This window comes from Meriones unguiculatus, chromosome 4 (assembly GCF_030254825.1).
Source record: "Meriones unguiculatus strain TT.TT164.6M chromosome 4, Bangor_MerUng_6.1, whole genome shotgun sequence".
In the NCBI taxonomy this organism is placed as follows: domain Eukaryota; kingdom Metazoa; phylum Chordata; class Mammalia; order Rodentia; family Muridae; genus Meriones; species Meriones unguiculatus.
This window is the reverse complement of record NC_083352.1, coordinates 114,079,893-114,092,519: the sequence shown is the minus strand read 5'-3', so window position 1 is coordinate 114,092,519 and position 12,627 is coordinate 114,079,893. Positions and strand designations below refer to the sequence as shown.

At 55.2% G+C, this 12,627-nt stretch overlaps 1 protein-coding gene across 11 annotated transcripts; it reads right to left on the bottom strand.

Annotated features, from left to right (window-relative positions):
* Nucleotides 1-338: 338 nt before the first annotated feature.
* Slc35c2 (solute carrier family 35 member C2) lies at nt 339-11,480 on the bottom strand. 11 transcript variants are annotated; one of them, XM_060382836.1, is made up of 12 exons: nt 11,133-11,357; nt 9,811-9,949; nt 8,129-8,203; nt 7,190-7,532; nt 6,730-6,880; nt 6,045-6,108; nt 5,315-5,387; nt 4,675-4,843; nt 4,510-4,593; nt 2,086-2,261; nt 1,211-1,340; nt 339-1,040 (listed from the first exon to the last, which is right to left on the bottom strand). In XM_060382836.1, the coding sequence occupies exons 4-12, from the start codon at nt 7,307-7,309 to the stop codon at nt 916-918; spliced, it is 1,092 nt and encodes a 363-aa protein (XP_060238819.1). In that variant the 5' UTR covers nt 7,310-7,532; nt 8,129-8,203; nt 9,811-9,949; nt 11,133-11,357; the 3' UTR covers nt 339-915. The 11 variants fall into 11 exon arrangements, with proteins under 11 accessions (XP_060238819.1, XP_060238821.1, XP_021493914.1 ...); XM_060382838.1 differs by having other exon boundaries at nt 7,190-7,529; XM_021638239.2 differs by lacking the exons at nt 9,811-9,949; nt 11,133-11,357 and adding an exon at nt 11,394-11,423.
* Nucleotides 11,481-12,627: the final 1,147 nt, after the last annotated feature.

Genomic DNA, 12,627 nt, shown 5'->3' with positions numbered 1-12,627 from the left:
TGGACTTGGAAGGGGGCAGGGAGAAGATGAGGGAGGGAGAGTGGGATTGGGAGGGAATGAGGGAGGGGGCTACGGCTGGGATACAAAGTAAATAACCTGTGATTAATATAAAAAATAAATTAAAAAAAAAACATGCATAACACTTAATCTGTAACATTCTCCAGAAAGCCTGGGATACACTTTCTTTTTTTTCTTTTTCTTTCTTTTTTTTTTTTTTAAATAGACACAACCTACAGCACAGAGAAACTAAGTCATTGGCTTTCAGTCACATAGCAGGTACACGACAGAGCCAGAATACAAATCTGGGCTGTGACAGTAGCAAACTCTCCAGAAGATGGTACTGAGAAAAACTCATTTATTTCCTGTGATAGGTCCGTGGTGTGGCCCAAGGGTGGGATCTGGGACACAAACAGGAGCATGAGCTACAGAAGGCAGAGCAGAGGACAAGGCCCCAGGCAGGGAAAGCAGGAGAGGCCAGGCCCCTGGGCTCTCCTTGCTCTCATGCCTCAGGCAACACTGGGCAGCGGAGAAGGAAATCATTATTTCAACTATAAATAATCTACCTTCTGAGGAAGCTGCTGTCCAGGTGATGAGGCCCAGCCTCTTTAGGATTCCTTTCCAGCTGTCCCGCAGTCTAAACCTGAGAAACTACCACACCTCTGAAGTTCACCCTGGCTCCCGGAGCCAGGACAACTGTGGAGATGAGGCCCCAGGCTCCCTTCACTGACAGCTTGGGTCCTGGGTGAGCCAGGACCAAGCTCCAGAGGGAAGGGTCTCCGAGGCCCTAACAAGTACCCCTCCTGCCAGGGTGACTCCGAGGCCACTATTGCAGACACCTTCAGGAACCAGCTGGACCCCAGTCCCCGCCAGCAGCGCTGACTGCAGAGTGGCCTGCTTCCATGGCTCCGGGGCTGGTCACTGTTGCCCCTGGGTCACAAAATACTCATCATCTTCTTCCTCCTGCTGGCTGCTCCGGAGCAGCAGCAGCTCCAGGTCAGCGCTGGAGCCTGGACCCTTCAGGGACTTAGGGCCACCATCACCTTGGGGTAGACACACCAGTTACTGGCCTCGTAGCCTTCTGTGGAGATGGCCCTGTATCCTCCCAGGGTGGCAGCACCATCTGACACGTCCCCCAGCTAGAGCAACAGTGGGTGAGAGGTAGATGGATTATGTCCAGTAATACTAAGCCTCGGGGAGGAAGCCGCCTTACCTCTGGAATGCAGGGCCTTGAGGGCCACGTGCAGGGAGATGCCAGAGAGGCAGAGGGCAAAGCCCAGCCAGTTTAAGAGGCTGATCTGGTCACCCAGCAGGTGAGCTGCCAACAGCAGGGTGCAGACTTCCTGTGAGGAGAAGCATGATAATGGGGTCAGAAGATGGCTCTGTGGCCAGGAGGGCAGGGTTCTGTGCACACTGAGGCCAAAGCCAGCTCGGCTGGCACGACAGGCAGAAGTCGGGGACCTCTGTGCCCAGGTCGCTGGCCTGCAGACCTACTGTTACTGAGATGCAGATGCATGGGTGCTTTCCACACACTCCTAGCAAAAGCAGACGGCCAACCAGCTCCCAGACTACAGCACAGGTGGCCCCAGGAGTAAGGAAGTCTGCTGTTGCTAGGCACCCACAGATGGACAGCCCTCAGCATGGCTTTGGGGAGGCATGCCTCTCCTCATCATAGCTGGATGACACTCTGCACTCAAACATTTGCTTTGGGTGTCACTGCTCCTGCATGGCGTCTACCTGGACAGAGGGAAATTCCTCCACAGACCTGACCCGTGTGCTTGGCTCTTAACGCTGGGACTTATCACTGATCAACCCTGAGTGCTCCAGGCCACCGCCATGTAACCAAGCAGCCAGTCAAGTACGATGGTGAGTGCGGCCCAGGCCTGTTGCTGAAAGGCCTGGCCTGCATCCCCAGCGGCATGCACCGGGGAGCAGTTCTTCCTCAGCTCTGCAGGGGCAGGTCACGGCACATCCACCCTCTCCAGTCTCTCCTCCAACCCCCTCAGGGTGCAGACACAGGGACAGAGATGGTAGAGCCCTCATGGGGCTCCTTCCAGGGCAGGTCTGGGGTCACTTCCCTGTATGTACCTTAAAGATGCCAGCGATGGAGAGAGTGAGACTGGACGTTCTGGAGACCAGGAGGAACTCGGAGAAGCCCAAACCAAAGGCCAGAATCCCGCCAAGGAGGAGGCTCCCAAGGACCCGCAGGAGCAGTCCCATGTCCTTGAAGCGGAAGATCTTCTCAGAGGTGGACAAATGGAGACCTGAAAGCAACAGGGAGAGAGCGGGAGGCCAGGGCATGGGCAGCCTGGCTCACTCTACTCAGCAGCTACTGTGCTTCTCTGGCATAGGGGGGCGTGGGAGGGTCTTGCTGAATGTCTGAGGGTGGAGAAAGAATAGGAGCTTTAAAATAGTTCCTCACAGATGGCCTGAGAGCCAGGGACCAAGGTGGCTTCTACAGAATCCAGGGAAACACATGTCCATTATCAGAAGAGGAACTGAACCTAAGGCCTGAGGGAGAGGCTGATTGCATAGGAATGCAAAATGTATGAACGCAGGACCCTCACCTTTAGATTATGTGCAGGTGAGCACACAGACATGTCAATGGAACCCAGTGCGTCATGGGAGACACATGCTCTACCACTGAGCAAGACGGCCCAGCTCAATACGGGCTATATATGGACTTGGGGGAAGAGGTGTCCCCCTTTTAACTGGGTTTCCCTGCTGACAGAACAGCAGGACTGGGGGCTAGATCGTCATTTCTCCAACAAGCATTATAATCTAAGGAACATATCTTAAAAAAATAAAACAAAACAAAACAACCCAACCGCCCTCCAAAATGAAGAAACAAACAAACAGACAAAATCCAAAAAAGCCCAGAGCTGAGTGTGGCGGTGCACAGCTGTGATCACAGCACCTATAGGACGTGGGGGGCAGATGATGGGCCCAAGCACAAAGAAAGCGCAAGACCAGCCTGGGCTACACAAGACCCATCCCCAGACAAAGCCAAACCACATATATGTAAATTCATGATAAAGCTACACCCCCCTGCTCCCGAGCACACTGCACAATGCACCAATTCTTGCTTCAATTTTCGAGAGCTGTGGCCCCTCCTTCTCAAAGAGCTCCTGGGCTCTTCCCACAGCAAGGCCCCATGGTGTGTCAGAGCAGGGAAGGTCATTCACTGGGCACAGTAGACGCAGGGGGAGCTGAAGGCAGACATGAACTTTGGGGGGTCGAGGGGGAGGAGGGGGCGCAAACATTCACCAGCGGTATGCCCCAGGCCAGCAGCCTGGGGACACGGGCCATCTTGTTTGGTGCTGGGCTCAGCAGTACTGCAAAGGCAGTGGCAAATTGAAGGGAATTCGGGGAAGAGCAACATAAGTAATGAAGGCGCTTGGGGGATTAATTTACCAGAGAAGATTAAAGGAGCTAAATCCATGCAGCTTTGCTAAGTGGCGGCAACCAGGGGCTTTCGGATGAGGTTTGCGGAGCGGGGGATGGCGAGGATGCCTGGGGAGGGGGTGAGTGTGGTGTTTGCTACGAGGGGCATAATGAAGGAATGGGGAGAGATTTTAAAAAGGAAAAGCATGAGGCTCCACACACAAGTTTCCTGGACAACGGGGCTGCAGAATAATTTTCTCAGGGCGGCTGGAGACGCTTCGCTGCTTGAAACGTAAATGGATGTGGGATGGAATTTTCTGTAATGACCCTGAGGACAGTTGGGACTCTGAGAAGGAAGGTAAACAAGGGACAAAGACTAATCCCAAAGCACTGGGGACGGGTGGCAACATCCTGTCCACCTTGTACCCCCCGCTGGCATGGCCTCTGCTCTTTAAGCCACAGGAGTCTGGAACAACTGTGGATGTACCCAGGCTGTCCCCCCAGTCCCAGCTGTCGGAATGGCCACTCTGCCACACTCCCTAAACATACATGGTTGAGCCTGCTGCCCTGCTTGCCAGGGTGTCCCGGTGTCGTCAGTTCACACACCCACCACTCATCCTCATCCCCTTTCCTGACCCAGGTACTCCACCTGGGACAGACCTGACTCTGCTCCCTGGGAGGCGTGTGCACTGTGTGACAGGGGCCTAGCCTCCCGACACCAGGCTGCTGGGCACCCAGTCTGGCTTGCTTATGGGGCTTTGGGTGAGCTTTCACCCTTCTTGTTTCCTCAGTTTCTTTCTCCTGCCGGACAGAGCTGACAACAGTCCTCCGCCTCTGGTGATAGGGGGGTGAGAAGCTAGCATATTTACGACGTTGGAGACAGCTTCGGTGCCTATGCGGCAGTCCACATGATCTGGAGTGACTCCTTGTCTTTCACATGTAATTTCTCTGTACCCATCATGTGAGATTCTAGTCAGTCTGTGTGTCTGTCTAGTCCCAAACCACAGTCTCTAGGGAGGGACTGAGTTCTGGATCTGGGCAACCTCTGTTCCTGGCACCGTGCCGAGCTCAGAGCAGCAATGTTCGATCCGCCTACTATGGTGCCCAGATGGTGAAGACCAAGCATACCTTCAAAAATGGCAAAAAGAGGGAAGAGCCCCAGGAACATGAGTGGCTGCAGGTGGAACATGGTGTCAATGGGATTCTGGAGGCCTGCAAGACAGGACATGGGAAGGTGTGAGGCCTGGATGTTGGCCTGTGTTTGCCCAGCCCCCGCCCTCCCCAGACGCTCACCCAGGTCGGCTTTCTGCAGAAGCATTTGTGTAAGGGTCCAGCGGATGCCACCGATGAACGAAGCCCCCAGCACCAAGGCAAAGCCCTCCACGTTGAACTGCGTGGACTTATAGGTAAACATGAAGAGGCCCCCAGCGATGAGGAGGACCACCAGGACCAGGGCTGCACGCTAGGAGGGGAGGAGTGCAGCGTGCTCAGGGCTCAAGTCATATGCTGGGTGGGGAACAGCGCAGCTCACTGGGAGCTCGGGGCTCAAGCATGTGCCACATTTGGAGCTGGGGACCAAAGCCACACTTCTTGCCTCACCACCTCCAAAGGTCCTGGTCCACTGATAGACACAAGGCTGATGTGCAGCTGACATGTTCCTAATGTCATATTTGTTTTGAAATACTCAAGTACCCCACCAACACACAAGAGCCACTAAATTGCTCCATGGGAAGCCCAGGGCCCCAGGCCATGCCGACCCTGCTGCACTTGTGAACCCTCTGTCATCACGCCTATCTAGGTCCCCTCCCTGAGAAAGGCATCAATATCACAGAGCGACAAGCCACTGCTCAGATTTCCTCCTTCATCCTGGACCTCTGCAGCTGACATGGGGGCGAGGGGTGGGATGGGGTGAGACAAGGGATGTGGGGCTCACCAGCTCCTCCAGCTTGAAGATCAGAGAGAAGATAAGGATAAAGAGCACGGCGGAGGATTTGGTCATCGTGTACCTGCGGTAGAGCAGACAGAGACCCACCATGCAGGCTGCAGACCCCACCTGAGGGCAGTCAGGCCCCAAAGACCAAAGGGAGCCAGCCAGTGGTCTGGATCTGTGCCAGTACGTGACCTTTGGTGGAAAGAAGTCTCTAGGACGCGTGACTGTCACTGGGGAACGAGCTGTGGGGCTGATGCCAAGCTTCCACAGTTCTGCTCGCTACCTGGCTGTTGGCAGAGACCAGGTAAAGAAGGATGTGAGAAACTTGGACAAAGAGACGAGGGACTCTCTGAAGCACGACATCGGAGCTGACTGTGGATCTGCTGGGCTCTGACAGGCTCCAGGAACGCTCCATGCCTGGACCTCTCTACTGCCTGCACTTCTCACTCCTCAACTCCCAAACCCGGCCCCACACCTGCCAAGCAAACTGTGACTGCTGTCTCATGTCCTGGCTTCCCTTTGCTGCCTGGCAGGCAGGTACTGCATCTCTCTGCACCGGGCTTCCTGGAGTGCCGCTGGGTGCCAGGGAGTAGCTGAGAGACAGCAAGGGCTGGTCCCAGACAGTGGTGGAATAGCTGGCCTACTGCTGCCCACAGGCGCTGCCAGCTGGACAGGGCAAATCTGCAAGTCTGGAGGGGGAAAAGGGCGTGTGGAGGGTGTGGCCAGTACTCACAGTGACACGGTGATGTAGAGGAAGCTCCAGTTGGACAGGCCCACATCAAGTGCTGTCGCCAGTGCTGTGGGGACAGGGGACACCCAGCCAGGGCAGCCCGTTGGCAAGCATGTGGCTCAGGCACCTGAGGCCCTGCTTGCCCTTTCTGTCCACCAAGCAACTCAAGGCTAACGCTGGCCAAAGAGTCTATCGTGCTTAGGACTGGAGCCCAATCCGACTGGCCAGGCTTGTTGGTCTCCTTTGCTAAATAACTTAAACAGTTCCAGACAAGAATGCTAACCTGATCTGCCAAACTGCTCACAAGGCACCTGGCCCTCCACAACTAGCCCAGCCTGCCGACTCCCCTTTCTCCCACACCTTCACCAGGAGCTCTCAGCTCCCCTTCTGACGTCACACTCCCAGGGCCAGACGCTCCCATCCACCCTTCAAGTCTTGCCCACCCAGGACTAGTCCTCGGAAATCTTTTAGCCCAATCCACCACATGATGAGGCTCCCTGCTCTGCACTTGGTGGAGCCCACTGAGGCCCACATGAGCCAGCAAGGACAGGGATGTTCCTTGCTGAGATGCAGGGGTGGGAGGTGGGTGAGGAGGATGGGGGAAAGGTGGGATGTGGCCTCAAGGCCACAAGGGCTCCTCTGATCTCTGGCCTAAGCACTCCAGCAGCCCTCCCTGAGCTGGGCCTACCTGTGGGGGCCACTCTTCTGAGGTAGTCAGTCCAGCTGAGCACCACCCGGGCCCTGTGGCTGGAGCACTGAACCAGTGCCCTGGAGAGGGCGGAGAAGAGGAAGATCACAGCCAGGTGCAGCATTGTCATGAAGAGCGGAAAGTGGAAGCTCTGTGGGGCCCAAAGCAGAAGGCAGGAATGGAGAGGCTGCTGCCCCTCTCTCTCCTCACCATGGTGGCAGGGGACAAGCTAGTGCTCTGAGTGAGGAGTCAACCCCGTGGAAATAAGGGGTGTGGAGGTCACACAGAAATGGCAGCCCAGGGACTCGATCCTAGCCCAGTTTCATCACCCCCACCCCTGCTAGCCACCTGCTTCGCCCGCCTGGGACCCATGTCCAGGAAAAGCCACCACGACCCGATGCAGCTGTACCAACTATAACCATCTTCAGGCCAGTCCTCATTTTGGTGGGGCCCCGGTTACCTTGGTCAGCCATTTGTTGTAGAAGGTGATGCCTATGGAGAAGCAGTAGTACAGAAGGACCAGGCCCAGCGTCAGCACTGCCTTCCACACAAAGGCCACATCGAGGGCCCACCTCCCCATCTGTGGGCCAACAGGGACAGGAGCCTCTCTTGAAGATGGTTGGCGTCAAGGACCAGCAGAGCTGGGGCATGGTTTTCAAAGGGCAGTTTCCCTGGCTGGAAGAGTCTTCTTGACTTCCATATTGTGGACCCCAGATGGAGTCCTCACCTAAGGGGCTGGTGGCCAGAGCCAAACTGTTCCATGGCCAGCTGGATGCAGAGGTCACAGGTCCCCCGTTCTACTGCTGGAGAGAAAAGGGAGTGGGTGTCTGGCCACAGTAAGAACTCAGAGGCCACGGGTCCCACCCCAGTCCAGGTATGGACTATCCTCCACAATCTCCCACCAAAGTGACCTTTTGACAGATGAATGTAGTCTTGTCAGAGCTTGCTTCAGGCCTTTAGAAGCTCCCAGCAGCCTTCACAAAGGCCAGAGCCTGCCAGGAGTTCCGATGTCTAATCTGGTCTAGTCTGTCTCTGCCAGTCTGTCCCCAGCACAGAAGGGATGAAGGGAATACCACCCCCATCCTTTCTTCCTTTCTCCATGCAGCCTACTTCAGTACAAACTCTCTCCTCTGTCTGTGACCCACCATTTCTCTCTTACCTTCCTTTTGTAACAACTGAGAGAGTGTGATTTGAGTAGACCTTTTTTTTTTTTTTCCTTTTTAGTGCTGTCAACAGAAGCCAGGGCCTCATGCTAGGGCCCATGCTCCCACTGAGCCACGCCCTCAACCCCTTGAGTAGGGTTACACTCTACAAGGGCCTCACACACCCCGGCATTCTCTATCTTCTTGTTCTGATGACTCTGTGACAGAGGCTGTGAATGGGGTTTCAGGGGACTCACCAGGTCTTTAGGAGCTCAAGTGGACCAGGTGGACCTTGCCCTGGTCTCCAACTGCTACTCCCAGAGAGGAGGTGCCTGCCAAACCAAACTATCGCTTATCAGTCAGCCCAGCAACAGCATGAGCGCCCCGGGCGAGCCTGGCTCAGGGAACACTGGGGTCCAGCCTCTGCCTGGGTGAGTCCTGACCCACCGTTAGCACACCTGTTCCTCCAGGTGTGTGACAGGTGCTTCTCCCCCACCAGGCTGAAATGCCAGCTCCTCTGGGATCAGACTCCTCCCGTACCAGTCTGGACAGACCACTCTGTACTCTGGAATCTGTTATCAAATCACCTCCCTGAGGGCAAACTGGGCTGGCTCTGGGCTTTGCCCAAAGGACTCCTGGACTGTGGCTATCTTCAGAGGAGCTAGGAACCCTGGGTGGTAGCCTGGAGGAGGCTCCTGGCATTTAGTGAGTGTACTACAAAGGCCCTTGCCCAAGGAGCTAAGGACGGTTCTGCATTCTGAGCACCTCTAACATTCACAGAGGCAGAGGATGGGCTACTGATTTCCGTCAACAGTTTTCCAGGGCTCTGCCACACATTGAAATTGTTAAGAGTACCATGTGTGCTGCCAAAATGGAACCAAGACTTCCCATCCTGGAAACCCACTCTGTTGACACGAGCTGCTGGCATGGTAGCGGTGAGCTTCCCCTTATGGTGGGCTCATTCTCCTGTATTCTACAGCAGAGGAACTCACCAGTGGCCTGGCTGTGATGCCAGCACCACTCTGCCAGAAACTGACAGATGGAAACATGGTTTATTTTATCATAAATTACCTTTGTTTTATACTATAGTTTGGGAGCCACTGATTTCCAGGTTAGCAAACAGGCTGTGATTAAAAGAAAGGGGTGGCTCCAGGGGAGAGGTACTGCCCAAACTGGCCTAATGTAGCCTTCCATCTTGACATACTCTCTGCAGGCTGCCATCTCCCGACAGGCAGCCGGCTGTGGTCACCATGAACCCTGGAGGCAGATCCAACCGCTGACTGGACCTAGTCACCTGGGCCACTAGTCTCAGGCTCCTGTTTACACTGCTACACAGCTGGGGACACAGGGTCTAACCTACTTCACACAGATCTCAAGGTCCACATTCTCTCAATGCTAGGGCCTTAGAGCCTGGCACTACGGAATCTTTCTCGAGAAGCCTGTCTTACATACGGCGATTCATTAGCAAATCCCTGTTTCTACCCACCAGATGCCAGAAGCATGCCCCCAACCCCAAGTTGTAACAATCCATACTGTGGTCCAGAAATGACCTAGCCTGTGGAGGGCCTGCACTGAGTCTCCAACACTGCAGGAGACAGTCCACATAATGCTCCCGGAGAAACAGTGCTCCCTGTGAAACAGTGCTCCCTGTAAACCACTACTTCCCCTTCCCAGGCAGTTGAGGGGCATGCTACATGGCAAGGCAGCCTGTTCCCTTTTCTCTCAACTTAGTTTTGATCAGTTCCTACTTAGTCACTATATTGCCCTCTGTCTACTGTTCAAGGCCCGTCTTGCCTTCAGAGTTTGTCCAACTCCTCCCCAACCCCACCCTCCAGCCCCCAGGCCCCTAGGAGCACCATGAAGAACATCACCTATCCCCAAACACAAAACCAGGCCTCAGCTGGCTAGAAAGGACCCCAGGAAGCATAAAGCTACTCACTCCACAGGTCATCACCATGCAGTGGTTTGCCTCACACTGGACGTACAGACGTGAAACTGCTAAGGTCCTCACCCTCGCTCCATGGGAAAGGAGAGCAGGCTTCCCAATCACATCTGCCCAGGCCAGGAACTCAGTCTCCCTTTCCCCAAGAAAAAGCAGCTACCATCAGAGCAGGGCGGGGCTACGCTGTGGCACCTGGCTGCTCTCTACCTCCTCAGCTGTACCTCGGATGTGTAGCTCAGTGCTTCAAAGCACAGGCTCTAACGTCAAAGAGAAAACCCTCTGTGTCCGCCGACTATTGAGACTCCAAGTTATCTTGCCTGTGTGGGCTGTTTCTCTAACCAGGTGCTTTTTGGGCAGAGGTGTCACTGGCATGAGGAGCGGCATTTAACACACTGGCCCATGGCAGGAGCCATTCCATCACCTAGAGTGAAGCTTTCCAATGTCAGGCCGTTCACCCAGGCCACCACTGCTGCTCCCTCCCTGTCACCTCTCCAGGGCCCAAGTTTCTGTGGCTCCTCTCATGAAACTGGCCACTTCCTCCTCAGAGACCTATTATTGTGTGCAACTTGCCACGGTCTCTGGAGTCTTCTGCTTTCTGGACAGCTTCTTGGCCAGTGTCCAACTCAGCCAACAAGAACTTGGTACCAGCTGCCTGAGGGCTGGAACCCAGCTTCACTTTTCTGCCTTCATTCCCATCCCACCAAGACCACCCCACTGCCCTTCAGGCAGCTCCAGCTGACAGCTCAACCTCAAGGTGCCGCAAGGAGCTTAATATTCCTGATCAAGGTCCCCAGCCAACTCTGAAGACGCTTAGAAACAGCCATCTTTACTTATTGTTAGTGTTGTCAACCTGACAGACTCTAGAATCACCTGGGAGATGGGCCTGGGAGCATACCAGCAAGGGATTCTCTTGATCAGGTTTACTGACGTGAGGAGGCCCATCTGCTCGTGGCTAGGGGCTGCTGGACTGCATGAAGGAAAAGGGGCACGAATGAGCATTCATGGCTCTCAAGATTCCCTGCTTCTGGACTGTGGATGGGATGTGGCCAGCTGCTTCAAGCTTTCAGCGCCCTGACTTCCACAGGACGGACTGCATATTGAGCTGTGGGGAAAATTTAAGGCCCTCCTTCCTTAAGTTGCTTTTGTTAGAGTCTTCCTCCACAGTAACAGGGAAAGGAATGCAAGATAGATGGCCTCAATAGACTGGCGACCCCTGGGCTGTGGCCCCAAGTCCTCCCAAGACCCTGCCTGCCTACTGCATCCTCACGCTCGGCCGTGTGCCCAACACGTCAGCCGGTGTCCTCGTCCTCCTCGGTTACCTGATGCTCTCGGCTTCTGTCCCCTTCCCCCAGGGACCCCACTGCGCGTGGCACTTCCCACCGCGTGACGACTGTGTTTGCTCACGTGTCCCTGCCGCGCCTGCCGGCTGCGTCTGTCGGTCTGGTTCCCCCAAGATCCGGCCCCTCGTAAGTGCTTGGCAAATGCCGGGCGAGCGGGCCCAGGGCCACAGGAAGGCTGGGGAAACTGAAGCCCGGGCCGGGGGGAGAGAGCAAGGGTCCGCCTACCGCACGCCCACTTACCTCCGCCCAGGCGCTCAGCCCAGAGACTCCTGCCGGAAGCGCGAGCTGGGCACTGTGCCGCTGGAGGCAAGACTTCCGCCGGAAGCCGGCGAGGGTGGGCGGAGCTAGAACGTCCCTAACTAAAGCGGCCACAGCACGCGTTTGAACATCATCCCTTTGTATCTTTCCCTAAACTAGCTCCAGGAACGAATCACAGATACTAATAAGTCTCTCGTGGGGACCTCAAGCAACTGGGAAATGATGTGAGAACCATTACGTTTTAGAAAGACGTAGATGATCCTAGCTAAGTAATAATGGACATTTTGTGAAATTACATTTGCCTACGCGTTTATGAGAGTTCAATAGGCTGAGTAGGGGAGGGTCATCCCAGAGGAAAGGGAACCCAAAAGGAAGGGGTGAGAAGGAGCCAGTCTTACTGGGAGCCCAGGAAAGCAGTGGCTTTGACGGCAACCTAAAACAACCAGATTCGATTCATGTTAGGTGCAGGGGCAAGAGAACCACTAAAGCCATGCAAACTGGGGCTGCAGACCCGAGCTGGCCCGGTTCTCTGCGTTTGCTCTTCCTTTGCACATGACTTGGCTGGGCTCCTGACTCCTAGCAGAAGGCTCAAGGCCAGAGTGTAAGCTGTGCTTTTGTGCACACTGCTGCTGTAGGCTGCTGCCAGCTGGCATGACGAAAGCGTTAGTTCTTTCAATGCTTCCTAAGACCTACCATGGCACCCAGCGCAGCCCAAGGTCTTGGCTTCATTCAGCCCTTAAGGCCTGTGCTGCATGCACTTTCTATGCCTTCTGAAAGCGCCTGTCCTCATCCCCCTCCTGACAGTGGCAAGAGGAAGTATCTATTTTCATCACTGTCCTCATTCAAGCCTCCCAGCTACCAAGGCTGCTGAGGGGAGCAACAGCTTAAAACACCAGCTGGAAGGCTGGGCGCCGAGTACAGGCACACACAGGGTGCAGAACATGTCTTCTTTGAAAGGCACAAGTACTCGAGCTGTTCCCTGGCTGTGTCCCTGGCAGGGAAAAGAGGGAGGATGGGTTCTTGGGGGTGTACAGTATGCCTCTCCGCGTTGTACCCAGCAGGGCTGAGCAGGAAACACTCTGTCCTGTACCACAATCTGTGAGCATCCTTAGCCAGCAGGTGTGAGCAGTCTGTGCATGACAGAGCAGGAGAGATGAGGGGAGAGGAAGGGGCTCTTGGAAGGTGGCTGGGAGTTCTCCAGATGCTCTCCGCAGCT

Excerpts from the sequence above, each read along its gene's own strand:
- Slc35c2 (XM_021638223.2), bottom strand. The coding sequence starts at position 7,309 with ATGGGGAGGTGGGCCCTCGATGTGGCCTTTGTGTGGAAGGCAGTGCTG. Across the intron at positions 6,109-6,729 it reads CAGAAGAGTGGCCCCCACAG|CACTGGCGACAGCACTTGAT; the intron begins GTAGGCCCAGCT and ends CTGTCCCCACAG. Across the intron at positions 4,844-5,314 it reads TCTTCAAGCTGGAGGAGCTG|CGTGCAGCCCTGGTCCTGGT; the intron begins GTGAGCCCCACA and ends CTCCCCTCCTAG.